Below are 23,319 nucleotides of genomic sequence, written 5' to 3'. Positions count from 1 at the left end.
TACACCAATAATGCACAATCTGAGGAGGAAGTCAAGGAAAAAATTCCATTTACAATAGCAACTAAAAGAATCAAATATTTAGGAATAAACTTAACCAAGGATATAAACCACTTGTATTCAGAAAACTATAATGCATTGCTAAAAGAAATAAAAAAAAGACCTTAATAATTGGAAGAACATTCCATGCTTATGGATTGGAAGACTAAATATCATTACGATGTCAGTTCTACCCAAATTGATATACAGATTCAATGCAATCCCAATAAAAATTCCACCAGCATTTTTTAAGTAAATGGAAAACACAATTATTAAATTTATCTGGAAGGGTAAGAGGCTCTGAATAGCCAGACACATCTTAAAAAGGAAATGTGAAGTTGGAAGACTCTCACTTCCAGACTTTAAATCATATTACCTAGCTACAGTGGTAAAAACAGCATGGTATTGGCATAAAGATAGACACATAGACTAATGGAACCAAGTTGATGGTTCAGAAACAGACCCTCACATCTATAGCCAAGTGATTTTTGACAAGCCTGTCAAGCCCTCCCAGTTGGGGTAGAATAGTTTATTCAATAAATGGCGTTGGGAGAACTGGATATCCATAGCCAAAAGAAAGAAAAAAGACCCCTACCTCACATCTTATACAAAAATTAACTCAAAATGGATCAAAGACCTAGAAGAAAAAGTAGGGAAACATCTTCAAGACCTGGTGGTAGGTGGTGGATTCTTAAACCTTACACCAAAAGTATGAACAACAAAAGAAAATATGGATAAATGGGACCTCCTCAAACTGAAACATTTCTGCGATTCAAAGGAATTCATCAAGAAAGTGAAAAGGCAGCCCAGTCAATGGGAGAAAATATTTGGAAACCACTTATCAGATAAAGGTTTGACTTCAATTCTATATAAAGAGATCATACAACTCAACAATAAAAGAGCAAGCAATCCAATTAAAAAATGGGCAAAAGATTTAAATAGACATTTCTCCAAAGAGGAAATACAAATGGCCAAAAAGCACATGAAAAAATGTTCCATATCACTAGTTATTAGAGAAATGCAAATTAAAACAACAATGAAATATCATCTAACACCACATAGAACAGCCATTATTTAAAAAAACAGACAACGATAAGTGCTGGAGAGGATGTGGAGAAATAGGAATACTCCTTCACTGTTGATGGGAGTGTAAAATGGTACAGCCTCTGTGGAAAACAGGTTGGTGGTTCCTCAGGAAGCTAAATATAGAACTGCCATATGATCCATCAATTCCTCTACTAGGAATACATCCAGAAGATCTAAAAACTATGACATGAACAGACATCTGCACACCAATGTTCACAGCAGCGTTGTTCACAATTGCTAAAAGAGGGAAACAACCCAGGTGTCCATCCACCAATGAATGGATAAACAAAATGTGGTACATATGTATGATGGAATACTATGCTGCAAAAAGAAGAAATGAAATTGGGACATATGTGATAACATGGATGAATCTTGAAGATATTATACTAAGTGAAGTAAGCCAGATACAAAAGGACAAATATTGCATGGTCTCATTAATATGAACTAAATACAAATAGTAAACACATGGAATTAAAAACTAGAGTATAGGTTTTAAGGAGATAAGAGGAGGGTTGAGAAGAACTATGGAAGCTTAATGTACATACAAGTTTTAATTAACTTGACTGTAAAAGTGTGGAGATGGATAGAGTTGATAGTAACACATTATAGTGAGTAACAACTGGTTTATAAATGGGATTGTGAATGAAAAAGGTAGTCTGGGGAAGTAAATGTCAATAGAAAGAAAGCTAAAGAATAATCTAGGGACTGAATAACACAGTGAACCCAGAGGCATTTGAGAATTGTGGTTAAGGGTACATATGTAGGAGAGTCCTTCTGTTAGCTAGAGCAGATATATATCACTATTGCAGGGTGATGGGAATATGGAGAAATATGGGAAAACTAAAATTGGTGTGACCCATAGACTGTGGTTAACAGCAATACTATAATATTCTTGCATTAACATCAAGCTATACTGTGTTGATAATGGAGGTGTATGGAAAAATTGTGCCAAATGTATGCTATGGACCATGATTGGTGGTAATAGTCTGATGATATTATCTCATAGTCTGTAACAAATGTTCCACCAGGGTGTGGACTTGTATGGGAAATCTACGTATCTGTCTGATTGCTTTGCAAGTTCACAATATCTGTTTAAAACACATTTTAAAAAATAGTATGGGTTGGGAGGGGAATACACCAAATGTAAGATAAGGAATAAAGCTGGTAGTAATATTTTGACAATGTTCTAGCATAGTTTGTAAGAAATGTTTCACATCAATGGAAAGGGTTGGTGGAGGGGTGATGTGTGAGACCCCTGTGTGATGTTATACACATTTATTTTGTAAGTTTGCAACCTTTACTATACACTCATTGTTTATGTGTGTTCATGTATGAATGATATACTTCAATAAAAAATAAAAATTAAAAAATTAAAAGCTGAAAAAAATTCTACATCTAACATCATAATTATGAAATATTTCCTTATCAGATCAGGAACAAAGTAAGAATGTCTGCTCTGTGCACTTCCATTCAACAGTGTACTAGAGGGCCTAGCAAATAAAGGTAATGGGAAAGAAGGCATAAAGATCAGAAACAAAGACTTAAAACTGTCTCTATTTGCAGGCAACATGATTATCAAGAATCTATAAAATAAGTATTAGAACTAATTGAATTTAAGAAGGTCATAGGATAAAATGTTAATAATAATAAAAATATTTTATAGGAAAATGAAATTTTGAAAATTAATCCCATTCATAATAGTGCAAAAACCTCACAAAATATGAATAAATTTAACAAAAGATCTGCAAGACCTGTTCACTGAAAAATACAAATCATTGCTGAGATAAATTAAAGAAAACCTATACAAATGGAGAGAAATGCCATGTTCTTGGATGGAAAGATTTGATACTGATAAGATGTCAAATTGGTCTATAATTGGTCTATAGCTTCAACATAATTTCAGTCAAAATCCAGCAGTCTTTTCTGTGGAAACTGAGAGGTTGATTCCAAAATCGATATGGAAATACAAACCACCAGAATAACCAAAGCAAGGTTTTAAAAGGAATACAATTGGAGGATTTATACTATGTAATTTCAAGCTTTACTCTGAGCTACAGTATTCATATGGCTAAAGAATAGACATACAAATCAATGGAATAGAATAAAGCCAAAAATAGATCCACACTCATGTGGTCAATTGAGTTTCAACAAAGGTGCTAAAGCAATTTAATGGGGAAAGAAAAGGAACATCTTTTCAACAACTGATAATGGAACAACTGGATATCCACAGCAAAAATAAAAAAGGAACCTCAACCCTTACCTCACACCATATTGAAAAATTGGATCATTGGCCTAAATTTAAAAGCCAATACTATATACAATAATATTATATAATATTCCTAGAGAAAAACATAGAGAATGCCTAAGACATTGGCATATGCAATCTTCATGTATACAAAGATTTCTTAGGACACACATAAACAACAAACAATGAAAGAAAAATTTGATGACTTGGACATCATCAGAATTTAAAACTTTTCCTCTTTAAAAGAGAGCATTTTTAATCTGGTAACTTCACCATAATTTGATTTAAGCATAATTTGAAAGGAAGTCCACCTCAATTGCCCTGCTAGCAAAGCAGTTCCTGCCAGGCCAAAATTCCTTTTGGAGGTTTCAGGGTGTGACACAGTAAGGTTGACATTTGGGGAATTGTAATATTATGGTCTATACATCACAGGAAAAGGGGTAATAATAGGAGAAATTTACATGTTGTCTCTGATTAACACAGCCATAAATACTGGCCTCTTCCAATCTGGCTACTGAATTATTCCACACAAAGCTTGATCTATGTAATTATTTTGGTCAAGCATATATATATTTATTTATTTATTTTAACTTTATTTCAATTCCAAAAAAATAAAATAGCAGACAAAAGACACCTTAACAAATTATGGAAGCATTACTCTAAGAAATCCAGGCACATTTATCTTATTTAATCCTAAAAACAAACTCAGTTGGAGGAAAAGCAGGAGAAGCAGCAAGGGTCAGTGCGGGGCCGCTTTCCCTCCTGCCTCCATGCTGGCTCTGCTCCTTTCCCTCCCTCTTTGCTGATGGTCTGGTATCTGAGGTTTTTCCATCTGGTAAAGTTCTCAAGAATTCAATTATGAGCAAACACTGATTCCCAGGATTCCTGTTTTTCTTAGTATTTCTGTAATGGTCATTGGCTTTCCAATAAAGAGTATCAGCATTTTATTAGGGAAAAAAATAATAAACATTCTCATTTCTGAACTAAGAAAAGATGTCGTTTAGAAAAATAAAATGCAAACCACAGAATAGAATTGATAGTATTTGCAAAATATGTACCAGACTACACAGAATACATAAAGGACTATTAAGATTAGATCATTTTAAAGAAATAAAAATTGGGCAAATTATTTGAACAAAGAATTCAGAGGGGAAAAAAAGATATATAAATAAGCACATGAAAAATGATATACAATAAGCACATGAGAAGATGTTCAACATTTGTAATTATCAAGGAAATAGAAGTTAAAATCCCAGGAGATAATAGTTACACACCCCCTAACAATGGCAAAAATTACAGACTAACAACACCAAGTATTGGCAAGCATGTGAAACTGAAGCCAGCTAGTAAATTAGGAAATCGATAGATGGATCTGGAACCTGGCAAAAAGTCCATGTGGACATCAATATCCCCCAAGATGGCTGCTGGAAGACCTTCCCCATGATTCTGCCATTCAGAGCAATGACTTCTTCTAGAAGCCAGGAGAAGCCCCAAATATTACCCAAGGACTTTATCATTGGGCCCTCATGAGGATTGATAGGTGGAGTAATCAATCAAAACAGTAAACAGCTGGAAGTCCTCCCCACCATTAGGAAAGGGGTGAAATAATTAACAGTTCAAAAAGCCAAGCACAAGGCCTGAACAAATGCTCTTTCATGCACTCTCTTGCCTGTGGACCTGTTCTACCCTCTGTACCCTGCTGTTACCATTTTTCCTCCACCATATGGCCATGCAAGTAAAACTTACAAATTTATAACCTATGATGGGGAATTGTAGCCTGTAAATCAACCCACTTATCACTTTTCAACCCCTTCCTCTCTAACTGGGACCCCTGATCTGTTATTTTCTCCCATTTCTCATCCCCCTCCACCTGAATAAATTCCTAGCCTAAATCACCTGACAAGCTCTTAAAATTCATTTCTGCAGCATAGTCAAAAACCTAGATAAAGTCTGGTAACATATTTGGTGAGCCACCCAAGAGCTCATTGGTGAGTGAAATTATGGCCTACAGCCTGTTTAATGCCATCCTTTGGTTCCTCATTTTAAATAGGTTTGTATACAAGCCCCCATAGGACATAATCCTGGGAGGGAAGGGGCCAGGCATGTGAATTCTCTGCGACCATGCTGTGCCCCGAGGCCTGTGAGATCTGACCCCAGCTACGACAGCTGGGTGATAGGGCAGTGGCTCAAATCATGGCCCTACTGAGACAGAGGTTCCCCAGCAGAGCGCCAGGCCCTGCAAAGCTTCTTCTCCAAGCCTTTTAGCACCCAGAGTCTTTGTCCTCAGGCCTGCCTGCCTTTGCCTTCTCCTGCCCTCTCCCCTAGGGGGTGCTGGCAATGGCAGAGAGCCAGAGGCTTGCCCCTCCCAGCAGGTCCACGCCTTTGCAAGTGGCATTCCTATCTGACCACACCCAACTACCTGGGAGATGAAGTAGGAAGGCGGCAGGCAGAGCGAAGATGGATGTCTTGGGCGTTCCCTTCCCCACTGTGGTCACAGGCCAGGATACCCTTGCATAATTAGCCTTTACCCATGTTTTTTACCTTCCTACTTCTTACTACTGAATTTCTCTTTCCGGGTTTGTGTTAGAATGCTTTGAATGTTTTAAAAACTGTGAAACTGAGAAAGTGCCTTTGTCTAACAAGAAAGCTATTACCCCAGGGCCTGTTAGCTAGCACAATTAATCTCTAACCACTTAATGGCCTTTTGATGGCTGTTTTAACTGTGAAACTACCAAACCGTAAAGTCATAAAATTAGGATGGCTTTAAGGACCTCTGTAAGAATAGGAAGAAGCCTTTTGCCCTTCTCAGAAGAAGGAGCAATATTCAAGGAAGGAGCAATATTCAGCTTGGCAGCTTCAGGTTGAAATCTTCTCCGCCTGTCTCCCAAGTCCAGAACAGCCCCTGGAACGCCAGGCGTCAGGGGTCCTGTGATTCCCCAGGGTGGTGGGAATCAGAGCAGCCAAACGTTTCCTGAGATTTAACTCAAGAACTTCTGTTTGGGTAACAGTGCAGTTGGTCTCTGATCCTCGAATGTAGGGGATCTGAGAACCAGAGCAGTAAGCTGAATGGCCCCCATTCCTTGGGCCCATCCATTCAGAGAGCAGCCAAATATCCCCTGAGAGAGACATCTCAGTTGCTTTGAATTGGGACAACTGCTCAGTCTCCCACCAATTTGGCTTGGGTGCATTTATCTGATCACCAGAGGAAGGATCAGACATCCCCCAGGACCTAGGTCACCCACAGGGATACCTGCAGGCCTGAAGGTTCTGAAAATTAAGTTCTCAGGATGCTGGGACAGAGCATCAGCTCCAAATTACGTGGAGCGGTGAACATTTTCGTCAGACTAGGACTCTGGGATGCCAGATCGGTCAACTAAAAAGTACATGTTCATTCTTCCTACATTCCTTCCACAGAAAAAATGCCTCAAAGACAGAAGGAGAAGTCCCAGACGGTAAAGAGAGTGGGCACAGAGGCATGGAAAGAGGTCCCCAATAGGCTAAGCCCATTCAACAACTTAAAGCTGAAGAGAAGAGACCCAGAGGAGAGGGAAGAGATGAGCCATATGTCTGATCACCCACAGCTGAGCTCCAGAGACGAGCAGAGACACCATTTTATCCTGTCTTGTGCGTTGTGCATGATCACCCACAGCTGAGCTTGGGGAGAAAGTGAGCCTAGAGGGGAAGGCAGAGTCCAACTGCCATTGTGTCATGCCACATGTCAAGAATCCAGGCTCACCAACAGCTGACCTTTTGTGAGATAGAATCTAGGATGATACCTTGATTTGGACATTTTTTACAGCCTCAGAACTGTAAGCTTTTAACCTATATAAAAACCAAGTAATCTCTGATATTTTTCAATGGCAGTCTTTAGCAGATGCCAGATGGCATTAAGGTTGAGCAAGTAGGAAATTAAATTTTCTTAAGTTTATTTTTTTTAATTTAGAGAATCACAAAGTAAGTGAAATGAGATGACCTTTTAAAAAAATCTGTAATTTCATCAGTTGAGTCATCCAATAAAAATGATGGAGTCTAGTGGTAAGAGATGATTAGAAATATTCACTACTAGTGAAAAAGTAGTATATTATATGACTACAAAACAATGAAAAACAAGAGTAGTTTTCCTTTGGAAACTTTCTGTAAAAGGATTTTATTGCGTATGTGTGGTAACAAGGCCTTTGAATGAGTTGCCGTTTTGTCCTACTCGATCACATGTAAATATCCAGAGAGTTCAGCTGTAAACTTTGCTTACAGATATGGTTTCCAAATGTTCAATTTAATTGTCAGGATTAAATATAGAAGTTGACCTATTTTGTCCAAATTTTAAAGTAAAAATTAAGCCCTACAACCTACAAGCACCTTCCAACACAGGGCAAACTTTCCCATAAACCCACATGGTCTATGACTGTTAAGATTTACTGAGAAGTGATTGGTTCAGCCAGCTTCTGTTACATTTCATCTGTAACAAAGTAGAGGGTCAGTGATTACATCACATTAACAGGAGCAAAAGCAAATCTGGAGGGGGAGAACAAATTTCATGCAGATTAAACCTGGTTTTATTCAGCTCAGCATTTCATGTCTTTTCTCTCCTCTTTTGGTGATACTCAAGACCACACATTTCTCAGCTAGATAAAGATCACATAACTAGATAAAGGAAGGGGTAGGATTTCAAGGTCCATCTGATAGGCAGTTACACCCATGCTCTTCCCTCCTCCAAATGACTTCTCCTTGGAGAGAGAACTGCAATTGACAAAGGCTTGGATGAAAATAAGAAATGACTTGTGTGAGGAGTAGTAAGGGGTTGGGAGATTTAGGGCCTCTCACACCACAGCACTCAGGTGACCATATTCTTCAAATGGCCACAAGGCTGGCTCAGACATGGCCACCAGTTAATGCTTCTAAGAAATTTCAAAACTCCATCCCCTTGGTGATGGACACTATGAGAGGTCTTGAACTGCTCTGCATCACTGCTTTCCGTCCACTAATGAACTAACTGCTGAATCTATAAAATATTTAGAGAAAAGTAAATGAAAACATTTTTATGTACTCAAATGGAGCAGAAGCCACTGTTTCTCCACAAAGACTTATTTAACATGATACAAAATCAATTAACTATAACTACAAATACATAAAACTCTTGCAAAACAGAAATTAGAGATTATGCCATCATTAAGGGAAAGCACTTAACAGTTTGAAAGTTGCATTTGTAATTGATTAACCACTGATTTCCCACTTGTGAAACCCCTTGTTTCGTCAACTAGTTTGTACAAGGTAACCCTGCCTGCATCCACTTACCAGCCATAATGGATTGCTCCAGGGTAGTCACCTCACATGAACCGAGTCATCCTTTCTCCAGATGACACCACTGATTAAAATTGTTTGGTCCAGTGGTGGGCACCTGTAGTTAGCTTATATTAAATTGAGGATGTCTGTTATCCTGTATGTGGTTAAAGATGTCCAACAGTCTGTTGGAACACATGTGTTGAACTTCAGAGAGATGTCAGAGAGGAAACACATTTGTGAGTTGTCGTCAAGTGAAAGACCACTGAAGCTATACAGCAGATAACGTGCCCTGGAGAGATTTGGAGTGAAAAAGAGAAGACTGCCAATGGTAGACCATCATTCCTCTTTGGAAAGATTTACCAAGCGTACACTTCTCTCTATCCTTTTACTTTCTTGCTGTCTTGATGATTCTACAGGGAATGTTTTTCTTGAATCTTCCTTAGGTGGTATTCTTTAAAGCTCAGGAGACCTGAATTGCTAGTAGCTTTGACCTTCCCATTCCTTATAATTTACGTCAGAAATGACCTTAGAACACCAACAGGATGCCATGAGCTTCATAGACAAATTCCAAAGGCTCAAACCCTGTCTTTGCTCTTGATAATAGTGTACAAGTTAATTAACATCTTTCCTAAAAAAAAAAGATAATAATGCCTACCTCACAAAGATATTGTAAAAAGATAATGTATTTGAAATGTCTTGTGCAGAATATTTTCTCAGTAAACATTAGTGCTCTTCTTTGCCCTCCCCAGTTTATTATAAACTCTAATACTCCTTAAACTTTTAGCAACTTTCTATTGCTTAAGTGAATGTATAACATATACACTGGAATTATTAACTTTTAAGGTTTTAACATTATTTTTAAAAAATAAAAATAGAATATAATTTTACAATTAATCACTATGATTATACTTATTGGAGCCCATTTCCAAGGCATTTATAGTCAATGCATCACTTGAGCCACAGGTTGGGTTTCATACATAGGTGGCTTCTTTTAATACTTCTTTTAATACTTTTAATACTCTCTGTTTCTCCTAACTTACAATGGTAGGTTTTCAGGAAGGCACTCATTTGGTGATTGTGTGTTTCTGCTAATGTATTTCAGTATTTTATTAAGACAACTTCAAAAACTGTCAGACCAGTTGTTCAATTTGGGAACTAGAAGAAAATCTATTCCTAAACCACCCTTGGTTTTCATTTAGCTCTGACAGAATTTCTCCATGTTCTTCTCAATGTTCAATTGTGTATTTTAAATATGCCCAATAATACACAATTATTTTATCTTTAGTGAGTGAAATCATCAGTATTGCGAAAGTGTCAAATTCTCAGTAATTAAGCACAGACCCACAGAAACTTGGAGAAAACAAATATGTAGTAATTCTGTGGTCATTTGTTATGTGGCCACAGATAATTATTAGAAGGCCCTGTTGTTATCCAGTTAGTCTTTTTGCACTTAAAAACAATGCTATGAAGATCACCCTTTAACTCTGCCTAAGAACTTGTTTTATATCCTGAAAATAAATGTCTAAAAATTGAATTTTGGTGTCTAAAGTATTTTTAAACCTTTCATTTACATTACTAAATTATTCTCTAAAATAGAGGTTGGTAAAGCATAGCCTACAGGCCCAATCTGGCCCACCCCTGGTTTTTGTAAATAAGTTTTACTGGAACACAACCATACCCATTCATTTACATATTATCTATGACAAGTATCATACTGCAATGTAAGAGTTGATAGCTGTGACTGAGACTTCATGGCCAACCAAGCCCAAAATATTTACTGTCTGACCCGTTAGAGAAAAAGTTTACCAAGCCCTACTCTATGTATGAAAGACTATTTCCTTACCCTTTAGGAAATACACCTAGTAAACATTATGTTTATTAAATATTATGTAGCAGTTTGATATTGTTTATAAATCCAAAATAGATATTGGACTATGATTGTAAACTGGTCTGTTCCTCTGGGTATTTTAGATTATACTGGATTCAGAGGTTTCACTTTTACTTGATTAAATTTTGACTAAGGCTTTGATTTGGCCATGTCAGTAGGATGTTGAGTCCCCACCCACCAAGGAGTTGGGAACTCACAGAGAAAACTACATGGCAAAGGAGTTAGTAGCAGTTTTGGTGCTGGAACCCCAGGAAGTAAATACACAGAGAAGCAGATATATGATGAAAGAGAGAAGGCTCCATTAGACACAGCAGATGCCCCGGAAGAGAGATGAGCCATTCACCTGACAGCTGGCATTGTGGAGAGAGAAGAGCAGTCGAACCCAGACAAAAACAAGCCCTGGGAGAGAAACAAGACTTATCCCAGCCTATAGCTGATATTGGAAGAAGCTGGGACCACAAAGCCTTAAGAGGAAGAGGAAGTCAGAAGCCTTGCAGACATCGGTAGCCATCTTGCTCAAAAATGTGACAACAGACTTTGGTAAGGGAAGTAACTTAATGCTTTATGTCCTGGTAATTGTAAGCTTCTACCCAAAATAAATATCCCTTATAAAATCCAACCGATCTGGTATTTTGCATCAGCACCCCTTTGGCTGACTAATACATTTATACTTGTTAAAAAATCATGTTTGGTATTATCTTAATTTCATCTCAGTATTGTTTTATTTTTATTTTAATAAAAATGAAAAAAAAAACTGTTTTTCACATGTTATTTTCTATGCAAATATTCTTCCCATCCCCTCCAAATTGGAAGAATTCTTTATCTATTGAAGAGAGTAGCCTTCTGTTGGTCAGTCATTTTGTAATTGTTGTAACCTATTTTTCACCTGTCCTTTATTATTATTTACAGTGGGTTTTAATGTACCAAGTTTTTCATTTCTAAGCAGTCACATCTGTAAGACATTGCCTTTATGGTCTGCTTTTAGTATCATATACATAATGTTCTCCATTACCATGAAATTCACCTTAATTTCCTTAAAGTGCTTGTATGGTTTTGTTCTGCACATTTAAATAGGTTTTCTCCAGCACTTGCACAACAAATATTTATTGAGTACCTATAATAAGCTGGGCATTGTTTCACTACAAACAGTGAAAAAATTGGACAAAAACCTATTCCTTGTTTTTGTCTGCTAGGCTGCCAGAATGCAATATACCAGAAATGGGTTGGCTTTTACATTGGGGATTTATTAGTTGGTAAGCTTACAGTTTTGAGGCTAAGAAAATGTTCCAATCGAGACATCATCAGGCAGTGTTTTCTCCCTGAAGACCAGTGGCTGGTGATCCCAGACTCCTCTGTCACACATGGCAAGGCACAGGATGGTGCCTGCTGCTCTCTCCCTTCTCTCCCAGGTTTCATTGCTTTCAGCTTCTGGTTTTTGTGGCTTTCTCTTTCAGCTCCCTTGGCTTCCTTTCTGTTTTTGTCTGAATTTCATTCTCTTATAAAGGACTCCAGTAAGAGAATTAAGACCCACCCTGGGCCACACCTTACTGAAGTTACCTAATCCAAAGCCCCTTAACTGAAGTGACCTAAGCAAAAGGTCTCATGGGCGATAGGTTTACCCACAGGAATGGATAGGTTTAAGAACATGATTTTCTGGGATCCATCCAGCTTCAAACTGTCAACTCCTTAATAAAATTTGTATTCAAATAATAGAAGCCAAGCTATTATCAAATAAGTAAAATTTAAAGCATGTCAGATGGTAATAAGTTCTTTGAAGAAAAATAAAGCAGAGAAGACAGATAAATGTGTATATAGGAAGACATATTTGTTATCTATTTATGCAATAACAAATTACTCCCAAATTAGTAGCTTAAAAAACCAAACATGTACTAGTTCACACAGCTTCTGAGGTCTGGAATTGAAAAGTACCTTAGATGGGTAGTTCTATTTCAGGGTCTCTTATGAGATGGCAGTCAAGGTCCTGGCCAGAGTTGTAGCCATCTGAAGGCTTGACTGTAATAGAGTATCTGCTTCAAAATTCAACCATGTGACTTTTGGCCAAAACCCTAGTTCTTCATGGCAGCTTACTTCACACGGAGTAAAATTTTTAAGAGAGAAAGAGAAAAAGAGACAGTAATCAAGACTGAATCTGCAATATTCTTTATAAACTAAATTTGGATGTGGGATCCTGTCTCTTCTACCATATACTATTGGTCTTACCAACCAACTCTGGCTCAGTGTGTATGTGTGTTGGATGAGGGAGATATACACAGGTATAAATATCAGGAGATGGGGGTCTTTGGGGGCCATCTTGAATCAATAAGCTGAAGCACAAGTTATCTGACTGCTGCACACCCAACATTCAATGATAGGACGTGGATAGAATAAGTGCCATGTATACTTCTTTTCAAAAGGTATGGAGGGAAGACAAGAAACAGGAGGCACACACAGTCACTAATCCATAGCAGTTCTGAAATCCAGCCAGAGAAATGTTGAGACTCCATTGTGCTCTTACCCAAAAGTTATTCTCCATGGCTCTTGGCTCCTTATACTGGAGTCTTAGATCTGCCTTCTGAGTCATCCTTCCTTTCTCATGAAAGGTAACATGGGTTGGAAGCTAAGTAATTTTCTTAATCTCCTCTGTGCTAGTAGAATGTGGGGGTTCTAATGTCTTTTTATTTTGTACTCTGTCACTTTCAGTCCAAGCTGGTAGCATTTCTACTGATATAATTCTTTTTTAAAACTTTGTGGGTATTCCTTGAATTTTATTGCAGTTCACACAATTAGGACACAGTCACACCCACTAATCTCTTAAGGATTAGCCTTTCTCTACCTTGGCAATCTGCGTGGATGTCTGAGGAACAATGCCCATAAGCTACTTAGAAAACTTGTTGTTTCATTGAGAAGATTTCAAAGGCACACCCCTAAAATCTTTGGAGATAATTTTCCCTGACCGAAAGATACTCTCAAGAACAATCTTTGATCTTTCTTAGATCTTATCACGGGATTTTAAACGTATGTCTTCAGTTTCATCTTAGCACCATGCTTTCTGGGAGTGCACTGGATTTGAGCTTTTCTCAGAAGATCATTTCTTATTTTAACCTTATCTGCCACATGAGGAAGCTGGGAATCTTTAAAACAGTACCTTCTTCCTGTTTTTCATTTACCATTTCTTCCTTGCATATATCTCTCTTCTCTTACATTTTACTAGAAGCAGCAATAAGAAGTCAGGTGACATCTTCAACACTCTAGCCTGTAAACTCCTTACCTAGATCACCCCATTCAACAGCCCCATTTTCTACCTGCCACATTACTGTAGGCAACAATTTTTAAAATGGGCAAGGACTTGTACATACATTTCCACATAGAAGATACACAATTGGCCACAAAGCACACAAAAAGATGCTTATCATCACCAGCAATTAGGTAACTGCAAATCAAAACCACAATGAGTCACCATTTCACACCCACTAGAATGAGTACTACTTTAAAAAAAAAAAAAAAAAAAAAAAAAACAGAAAATAAAAAGTTTAAGAGGGGATGCAGAAAAATAGGAAACACACATCATGGTTGATGGGAATGTCAGTTCCCAGAAGGTTAAGTATTCACACATTCATGGTTGATGGGAATGTCAGTTCCTCAAAAAGTTAAGTATACAATTATCATATGACTTGACAATCCACTTCTAGAAATATACCCAAAAGAATTGAAAGCAATGATTCAAGCAGATATTTGCACACTGATGTTCATAGTGGTATCATTTGCAATTACCATAAAATGGAAGCAACCCATATATCCATCAATGGTGAATGGTTTAAAAAATGTTTTATATACACAACAGAGTGTTATTCAAAATCTCAGCTGGCTTTTCTGCAAAAATTTACAAGCTGATTCTAATACTTATATGAAAATGAAAACAGCCAAAAAATATTTATGAAAAATAAGAAAATTGAAAGATTCACATATCTGAATAATCAGGATATTGTGGTATTGACATAAAGATAGACAGATGGATCAATGGAATATAACTAAGAGTCCAGAGATAAACCCATGTGTTTCTGATCAACTGGCTTGCAATAAGGGTTCCAAGACCATTCAAAAGGGAAAGAATGTTCTATTTCACAAACAGAGCTGGGGTGACACAACATCCACATGCAAAAGAATGAAGTTGAATCCTTCCTTATATCATACACAAAAATTAATTCAATATCATAGTCCTAAATGTAAGTGCTAAAATTATAAATCTCTTAGATTAAAACATAGGGATAAATCTTCATGATGTTGGTTTCTTATATATGACACCAACAAGTATTAGCAATGAAAAAAAGAATAGATAAATAGGAGTCAATTTGTACTTCGAATGACACTCTCAAGAAAGTGAAACTACAAGACACAGAATGGGAGAAAATATTTGTATATCATATACTTGTTAAGGGACTTGAATCCAGAATATATAAAGAACTCTTATAACTCTGTAACAATAATAATAACCCAATTGAAAAATAGCAAAATTCATAAAGAGATATTTCTCCAAAGAAGATATGCAAACACCAGTAAGCATATTAAAAGATACTCAACATCATTAGCCATAACAACAATGAGATATCATTTCATACCCACTCGAGATAGCTAAAATTAAAAAAAAAAAAAAAAAAAAGGTAAGTGTTGGCAAGAATGCAGAGAAATTGAAAACCTCTCACATTCCTAGTGGGAATTTAAAATGGTACAGCCACTTTGGAAATTTCTCAAAAAATGTAGTTACCATGTGACCCAGCAATTCTACTCTAAGATACCCAAATGAACTGAAAACGTATACCCCGACAACAACTTGTACACAAATGTTCACAGCAGCTTTATTTGTATAGCTAAAAAAAATGGAAACAACACAAATGTCCATCAACATATGAGTGGATAAAGATAATGTGATATATTTATACAATGTCATATTATTAGGCAATAAAAAGGAATGATACGCTACAACATGAATGAACTTTGAAAAATTATAGTAAATGAAGGAGTTAATCACAAGAGATCACATATTTTATAATTCCATTTATATGAAATTTCCAGAAAAGAAAATCTATAGAGACAGCAATTAGACTAATGGTTGTCCAGGATTGGAGTTGGGGAGAGATGAGAGAATTAATCCTTAGAGCAAACACTGAAAAATGAATGCAAAGTAGTATAGCCAGAAAGTCAATATTTAATTAAAATGATGGCCTTAAAAATGTTAACTCAAAAGAAGACAGGAAAGAAAAAACAGAACAACAACAAACAGAGAGGACAAACAGAAAATAAATATTAAAATAATGGATGAAAAATGAACCATAGCAATAGCTTATATTAGATATTAATATAAAAAGCAGAGGTTGTCAGAAAAGATATAAAAACAAGATACAATGACATGAAGTCTCCAAAAGATGCACTTTAAATATAAAGAGACAGAGAAGTGGAAAATAAATGGTTGGAAAAAGATAAACTATGTAAATAGTAAGCATAAAAAGGCTGAAAGGTTACATTAATAGCAAGTAAAGTATTAAAAACAAAGAACATTATAAGAGGAAACATTTAAAAGAGTAAATTTTAATACGTTCAATAGCTCAATTCACCAGAAAGAAACAATTACCATAAAAGTTCATAAAACTAATAACAGAGCTTCAAAATACATGAAGCAAAAATTGACACACTTAAGGGAATAGGCTACTTCAGTCATATTTACAGATTTTGACACTCCTCTCTCAGAAATTAAAAGAGCTATTAGACCAAAAAAATTGAGCAAAGACTTAGAAGATGTGAATAAAACTATTATCTTGACCCATTTGATATTTAGAGAACAGGACAAGCAACAAACAGGATACACAGTCTTGTCAAGTGCCCTTGGTACATTCACCAAGGTAGACCATATGCTGTACCACAAAACAACTCTCAATAGATTGAAACAGATTGTTTTTTAAGAGACTATGTAAGTATCAAGGATGCTCACTCTTTCTGAAGGAAGAGTACTGCCAATGGTGTACTGATCTTGGTCTAACCCTTGGCTTTATATTTTATTCCGAGATAGAGGAAAATAGGCACTAATATCTCAACTTTTGAAGAAAAATCGATTTTCTTCTATATTCACCAACTTATTTTATAATTTTTGTTATTCCCAATGAAAAACAAGTAAGGTATGCAATTGTACTACAGTTACATGTAATGCTTGTTCTCCCACTCTTCATACAAATTTGTTTTCACTATCCTTGTTCTTCACCTTACACTCCCTCCTTCCTCTGCTCACTTTCAGTGACTTTGCTTCACACTCTTTGAGAAAGACCTCCCTCATCTTCCCAAAACCAAACCATAAACTGATCGGCACCTATGCTTTCCCCCTCTCCCCCATGTGAAAACTGAGGACAGTCCCTCTTCCTACCAAAATCCAATTCTTCCTCTAGTGCCCTTCACCTACTGCTTCTCATCTCCTCAGAGATTTTTCTCCTCTAGTTAACGAAAATCACTCTTAAAGAAAAGTGAGAAACCCAGCAAAATGATTCTTTATTATGAAATACCTGCATTAAAAAAAAATCAACTCAAAGATAAATTGGAGAATGGTGAAATGATCCTATTTTCCTACTGACTTTCATTATAAAATTGAGATTTATATGCACAGAAGATGTCACAAATAAAGAATCAGTGTACAAATGTTTAAAACATTTTATCATAAATGGATGTTGAATTTTGTCAAATACCTGAGACAATCACATTTTTTCCCCTTAAACAAAGTGGTCGATTAGATGAATAGATTTTCCTTAAGTACTCTGCAATTATACCTTTGAGTTGTCACGTGTTTCCTGTCAGAAACCTGACTGATATATCTAGATATTTCTGTTCCCTTTTCCATGAGCCAAAATTTTCTATCATTTTGGAGGGTTCATCCCAGATATTCCTCCCTCCCTCCTAACTTCTTTTAGCTTTTCTGAGCACTGGATTCCCCTCTCTCTATCTCCTCAGAACGATTCTCTTCTCCCTTAACCAGACGTGATATGGAAATATGAAATTCTGTGTTTTCAGAATGTCTATAAGACCTCTACTTAAGGAAAAAGAGGAGGGATCCAAAGGCTGATTTCTGACTGCCCAAATCTGTTTAGATTAGAGTCACTCCACTGATAAGCTTTATTTGCTTTTGCTTTTGATAAGATTCCATTTGTACAAAGAGTTCTGGTAGGACCTTGAAATTATTTACTTAATCATTTACAATTTATACATGTTTATGTTACCTGTCCCTTTACTCATAAATTTTTTGCCTCCATTTAAAAATGAAAATTCCCAAAATAAAAATGTAATGTTTTCTTCTTATTCTCAGTGCTAGAAGTAGATGGGGGGGGAAATTACAAATCAAGAAACAATATAGGCAGCAGACTTGGCCCAGTGGTTATGGCATCCGTCTACCACATGGGAGGTCCGTGGTTCAAACTCCGGGTCTCCTTGACCCATGTGGAGCTGGCCCATGCGCAGTGCTGATGCACGCAAGGAGTGCCGTGCCACGCAGGGGTGTCCCCCACGTAGGGAAGCTGCATGCGCAAGGAGTGTGCCCGGTAAGGAGAGCCGCCCAGTGCGAAAGAAAGTGCAGCCTGCCCAGGAATGGTGCCACACACACAGAGAGTTGACACAACAAGATGACGCAACAAAAAGAAACACAGATTCCCATGCTGCTAACAACAACAGAAGCGGACAAAGAAGACGGCTCAGCAAATAAACACAGAGAACAGACAACCAGGGTGGGGGGGAGGGGAGAGAAATAAATAAATAAATAAATCTTTAAAAAAAAAAAAAGAAACAATATAGTCCAAAAAATAAAAATTCAAATGATACAATAAAAATACAAGCCAAAAAAAAAAAAAAACTGGGAGAAAGCACTACTTTTTTCTAGTCACAGATGTTTAGTTTCATTCCATTCCAGGGCCCCCTAATCTTAATCTGAATTCAACCATTCACCTAGACAGTGCATCATTTGGGACAAGCAATTCAGAAGAATTTGCACTGGATAATGCCCAAATTTATCACTGCTCCTAGGACAAATTTTTTTTTAAGTATTATTATGAGTGGATCAAAAATCTTATGAGTGATCAGGAATATCTCCATCACTATAGAAAGATAGCTGTTTTTGTTTGTTTGGCTGAAAATGTTACAGCATTTTAGACTTACCAGGCACCCCAATGATGAGAACAGACAGTATCCTCCAAGCAGAAGTCTTCACCAAAGCATTCATTTGGCAAGGTTTTCTACTTTAACACAAATCAACTGTAAACCAAGCAATGGACTCAACCAAGCTGTCTCTCTCACTCACTTTTGTTTTCTTCCAACCCAACAGTCTCCTGCGTCATTATTCCTCTCTATTTTGCTTCTCTTTACCTTCATCTCCATTCTACATGCTTTCTGTTCTTTAACCACTGACAGGAAATGTAAGTGAGTTTTGCTGAATGATAAGCAAAAAGGCCAGTGCTTCCTACTCACTGGTTCTCCCATGACCCTGAAGTGACAAAAAAATTATATGGCAATTTATTCAGGAAATAACATTTTTGGAAGTATAAATTAGATATGGTAAAACACACAAACCTTAAGTATTCAGCTTTATGAATTTTTACATATGCATGCACTCTATCACTTATATATCTCCAAGGTATAGATCATTTTCATCACTCCAGAATGTTTCTTCATGCCCCTTCTTTCTCAAAAGCCCTTCTTTTAAGATAAACATTACTATGACTTCTATCACCATTGATTAAATTTGCCAGTTTATTAACTTCATGTAAATTAAATTCTTTATATAGTTTATTTTGATTGCTTTGTAATTTTTTTTTGTATGAACAGGCCATAATTTCTTTTTCCATTCTACCATGGATGTGGATTGCTCCAGTTCGGAGCTAACACAAATAAAGCATCTATAAACATTCTTGTAGCCAACACATTTTTAGTGAAAACATATATCCAGAATATTCTTGGGTATATACCCAGGAATAAAATTTGTGACTAGTGTGATTTTAGTAGATAGTTCCAAACTAGTTGTACTATTTATCATTTCTACCAACAGTATATGAGAGTTCCAGTTGCACCACATATTTGCCACATCTCTCACCGCAATTCACCATATCTCCCATTGCAATTTGCCACATCTCACATCTTAATATGCGTTAGCCACATTTCAAGTACTATTATCAGACAACACTGTTCTGGAGAGTAATCATATTTTATGATCATTATGGTGCTCTAAAATTTTCTGATAAAATATTTTTTTCCACAGGAACAACTATGCTTAATCCTTTCTCAGACCTTGAGAATATTGCAAAAAAAAAGTATTCTGAACTATTCTTCACTGATAATTTAAATGATAGAGATACAACTATTTGCATAAAGCCTAAAACATATACACACATTTTTTAATTCTCTGGATCATTTCCTCAAAGTTTAAAATAGAACTTAAATAAACTGTTGCATGATTTTGTAAAGACAACAGAGAAAAAAAAGATGAAAATTCCATTCTTCTTTAGTTGCAAGTTTCCCTTAAGATTTCCCACTCTCCCAGATGTTACAAGTAACCAAAGTGCATCTTTTTTTATTGTAATAAAATACACGTAACATAAAATTCACCATTTTAAACATTTTAAAGTATGCAACTTGTCACATTTAATGCATTTGCAATGTTACCCAACCATTACCACTACTTCTAGAATATATTCATCACCACCCAAAACAAAAAACAAAAAAAATACCCCTTAATTGTGTACTTTCTATTCTCTTCCATTTATGTATATGTCTATCATTATGCCAGTACCACATGTTTAGTATAGTGGACCTTTGTAGTTTTCTTGAGATATCAAGGACCAGGATTAAACTCAGGAACTTGTATGTAGGAAGCAGGCTCTCAATCACTGAACCACATCGGCTCCCCTGAGTTGGTTTTTGTACTTGTTTTGCTTGACGTTTGCTTTTGTTGTTGTTGTTGTTTAGGAGGCACTAGGGACAGAACTGGGGACCTCTGATGTGGCAAGCAGGCACTCAACCACTTGAGCCACATCTGCTCCCTGTATTGTTTTTTTTAAAAGATTTATTTTACTTATTTGTGTCTCCCCACCCCCTTTTTGTTTGCACTTGCTGTGTCTGTTCATCGTGTTTGTTTTTTTTTAGGAGGTACCAGGAACCAAACCCAGGACTTCCAATGTGGGAGGGAGGCTCCTAATTGCTTAAGCCATCTCCATTCCCTGCTTTGTTGTGTCTCTCGTTATGTTTCTCTTCTTGTGTCTCTTGTTGCATCATCTTGTTGTGTCAGCTTGCCATGCCTGCCTGTCACATCAGCTTGCTGTCTTCTTTAGGAGGCACTGGGAACCAAACCACAGAACTCCCGTGTGGTAGATGGGAGCTCAATCACTCGAACCACATCCTCTTCCCTGTATTAAGTTTTGAAATCAGAAACTGTTAGTCCTCCAACTTCGTTTTCTCTTTGTAAAGATTGTTTTGTCTATTTGGGGTTCCTTGCAATTCTATATGAATTTTAGTATCAGTTTTTCATATCTGTAAAATGACTATTGGGATTTTGTTAGGGATTGCGTTGTCTGCAGATTAATTTCTATGGCTATCTTAACAATACTGAATATTTCAATCCTTAAACACTCATGTCCTTCAATTTATTTAGGTCTTTAATTTCTTTCATCAATGTTTTGTAGTTTTCATTGAACAAATCTAGCACCTCCTTAGTTAAATTTACTCCTGTGAATTTTATTCTTTCTAATGCCATTGCAAATGGAATTTTTTCTTAATTTCCTTTTTGGATTGTTCATTGGTAATGTATAGAAATACAACTGATTTTTGTAGGTTTGATCCTGTATCCTGCAACTTTTGGTGAATTCAATTATTAGATCTAATAACTTTTATAGTGGATTTTTTAGGATTTTCCATATATAAGATCATGTCATCTGTTACTAGTAATAGTTTTACTTTTTCCTTTCCAGAATGTATGCCTTTTTCTTCCCTAATTGCTCTGGCTAGAACTTCTAGTATAATGTTGACTAGATGTGGCAAAAGCAGCCATCTTTGTCTCTTCCCTGATTAGGGGGAGCTTTCAGTCCTTCACCATTGAATTTAATGTTAGCTGTGGGTTTTTCATAAATGCCTTTTATCATTTTGAGATAGTTCCCTTCTATTCTTGGTTATTTTTAATTTTTTTAAATCATGAAAGGGTGTTAGATTTTGTCAAATTCTTTTTTTGTGTCAATTGAGATGATCATGTCTTTGTTTTCCCTTTGAACTTTAATGTAATGTATTAATTTGATTTTTAAATGTTGAACCACTTTTGCATTCCTAGTGTAAAACCTACTTGGTCATGGTGTATAATTCTTCCAATATACTGCTGGATTCAGTGAGCTAGTATTTTGTTGAGGATTTCTGCACCTATATTCATAAGGGATATTTGTCTGTGTCTTAGTTTGCCAGGACTGCTATACCAAATGGTTGCGTTAAACAACAGGAATTTATTGTCTCAAAGTTTTGGAGGCTAGAAGTCCAAAATCACAATACTGGCAGGCCATGCCTTCTTTGAAGCCTGTAGATTTCTAATGACAGTGGTATTTATAAAACCACTTTCCTTTGGTTACTATTTGCATGGAAAATTTTTTCCAACTTTTCACTTTCAACCTATTTGTGTCTTTGGATATAAAATGAGTCTCTCATAGCCAGCACATAGTTTGATCATGTTTTTTGATCCATTCTGCCAATTTCTTCCTTTTAATTGGCTAATTTAATTGATATACATTTAAAATAGTTCCTGGTAAGAAAGGACTTACTTCTGCCATTTTGCTATTTATTTTCTATATGTTTTGGGGTTTTTTTTGTACTTCCTACCTCTATTACTACCTTCTTTTGTGTTTGATATTTTTTCTAGTGTACCATTTTGAATTCATTCTTATTTCCTTTTCTCTATATTTTTAGGTTATTTCCCATGGGTTACCCTAGGGATCATGATTAACATCTGAAATTTACAACAGTCTAAATTGAATTAATACCAACTTCAGTAATATACCAAACCTCTGCTCATCTCCCTCCTTTAAGTTTTTATTGTCACAAACTACATTGTTATACATTTCATACCTATTAAATTGTTGTTTTCTGCATGTGCTTTTTAAATCATCTAGAATAAAAGGACTTACAAACCAAAACTGCAATAATACTAGCTTTCATATTCAGCTATATAGTTACCTTTGTTGGTGGTTTTTATTTCTTTGTATGACTTCAAGTTACTATCTTAGTGTCCTTTAATTACAGCTTGAAGGAATCCCTTCAGCATTTCTCATAGACTCAATTTACTAGTAACAAAATCCCTCAGCTTTTATTTATCTGGGAATACTTTGATTTCTCTTTCATCTGGAGGATAGTTTTGTCAGATATAGAATTCTTGGTTGACAAAGGAGGGATTCTTTTTCTTTCCTTCAGCTCTCTGTCATTCCTCTGCCTTCTGGCTAACATAGATTTTGATAAGAAATCAGGTCTTAATGTTAATCTTATTGAGAATCTCTTGTATCTGAACTACTTCTCTCTTGCTCTTCTCAAGATTCTCTCTGTGCCTTTCAACAATTTCATTATAATGTGTCTCAGAACAGCTTCCTTTTTTTTTCTCAAGTGATTGGGCCATATTTTCTTGTTTCTTTTCATGCCTCATAATTTTTTGTTGAAAATGACATTTTCAATATTATAATACAGTAACTCTTATAATTAGATTTTTCCCCACCCCAGGGTTTAAGTGTAATCGTTGATTTCT

At 36.2% G+C, this 23,319-nt stretch overlaps 1 protein-coding gene across 1 annotated transcript in view; it reads right to left on the bottom strand.

Moving 5' to 3' along the window:
* LOC101435444 (cell surface glycoprotein CD200 receptor 2-like) overlaps positions 1–18,942 on the bottom strand; it is a 47,515-nt gene extending 28,573 nt beyond the window's left edge. Inside the window, exon 1 of the mRNA XM_012518426.3 lies at positions 18,717–18,942. Within this exon, the coding sequence (XP_012373880.2) occupies positions 18,717–18,780 (64 nt within the window). The 5' untranslated portion in view covers positions 18,781–18,942. The remainder of the gene's footprint in view (positions 1–18,716) is intronic.
* Between the last annotated feature and the right edge of the window lie 4,377 nt (positions 18,943–23,319).

Source organism: Dasypus novemcinctus, chromosome 4 (genome assembly GCF_030445035.2).
Source record: "Dasypus novemcinctus isolate mDasNov1 chromosome 4, mDasNov1.1.hap2, whole genome shotgun sequence".
In the NCBI taxonomy this organism is placed as follows: domain Eukaryota; kingdom Metazoa; phylum Chordata; class Mammalia; order Cingulata; family Dasypodidae; genus Dasypus; species Dasypus novemcinctus.
Note: the sequence above shows the minus strand (reverse complement) of the source record. Positions and strands in the feature narration are given on the sequence as shown.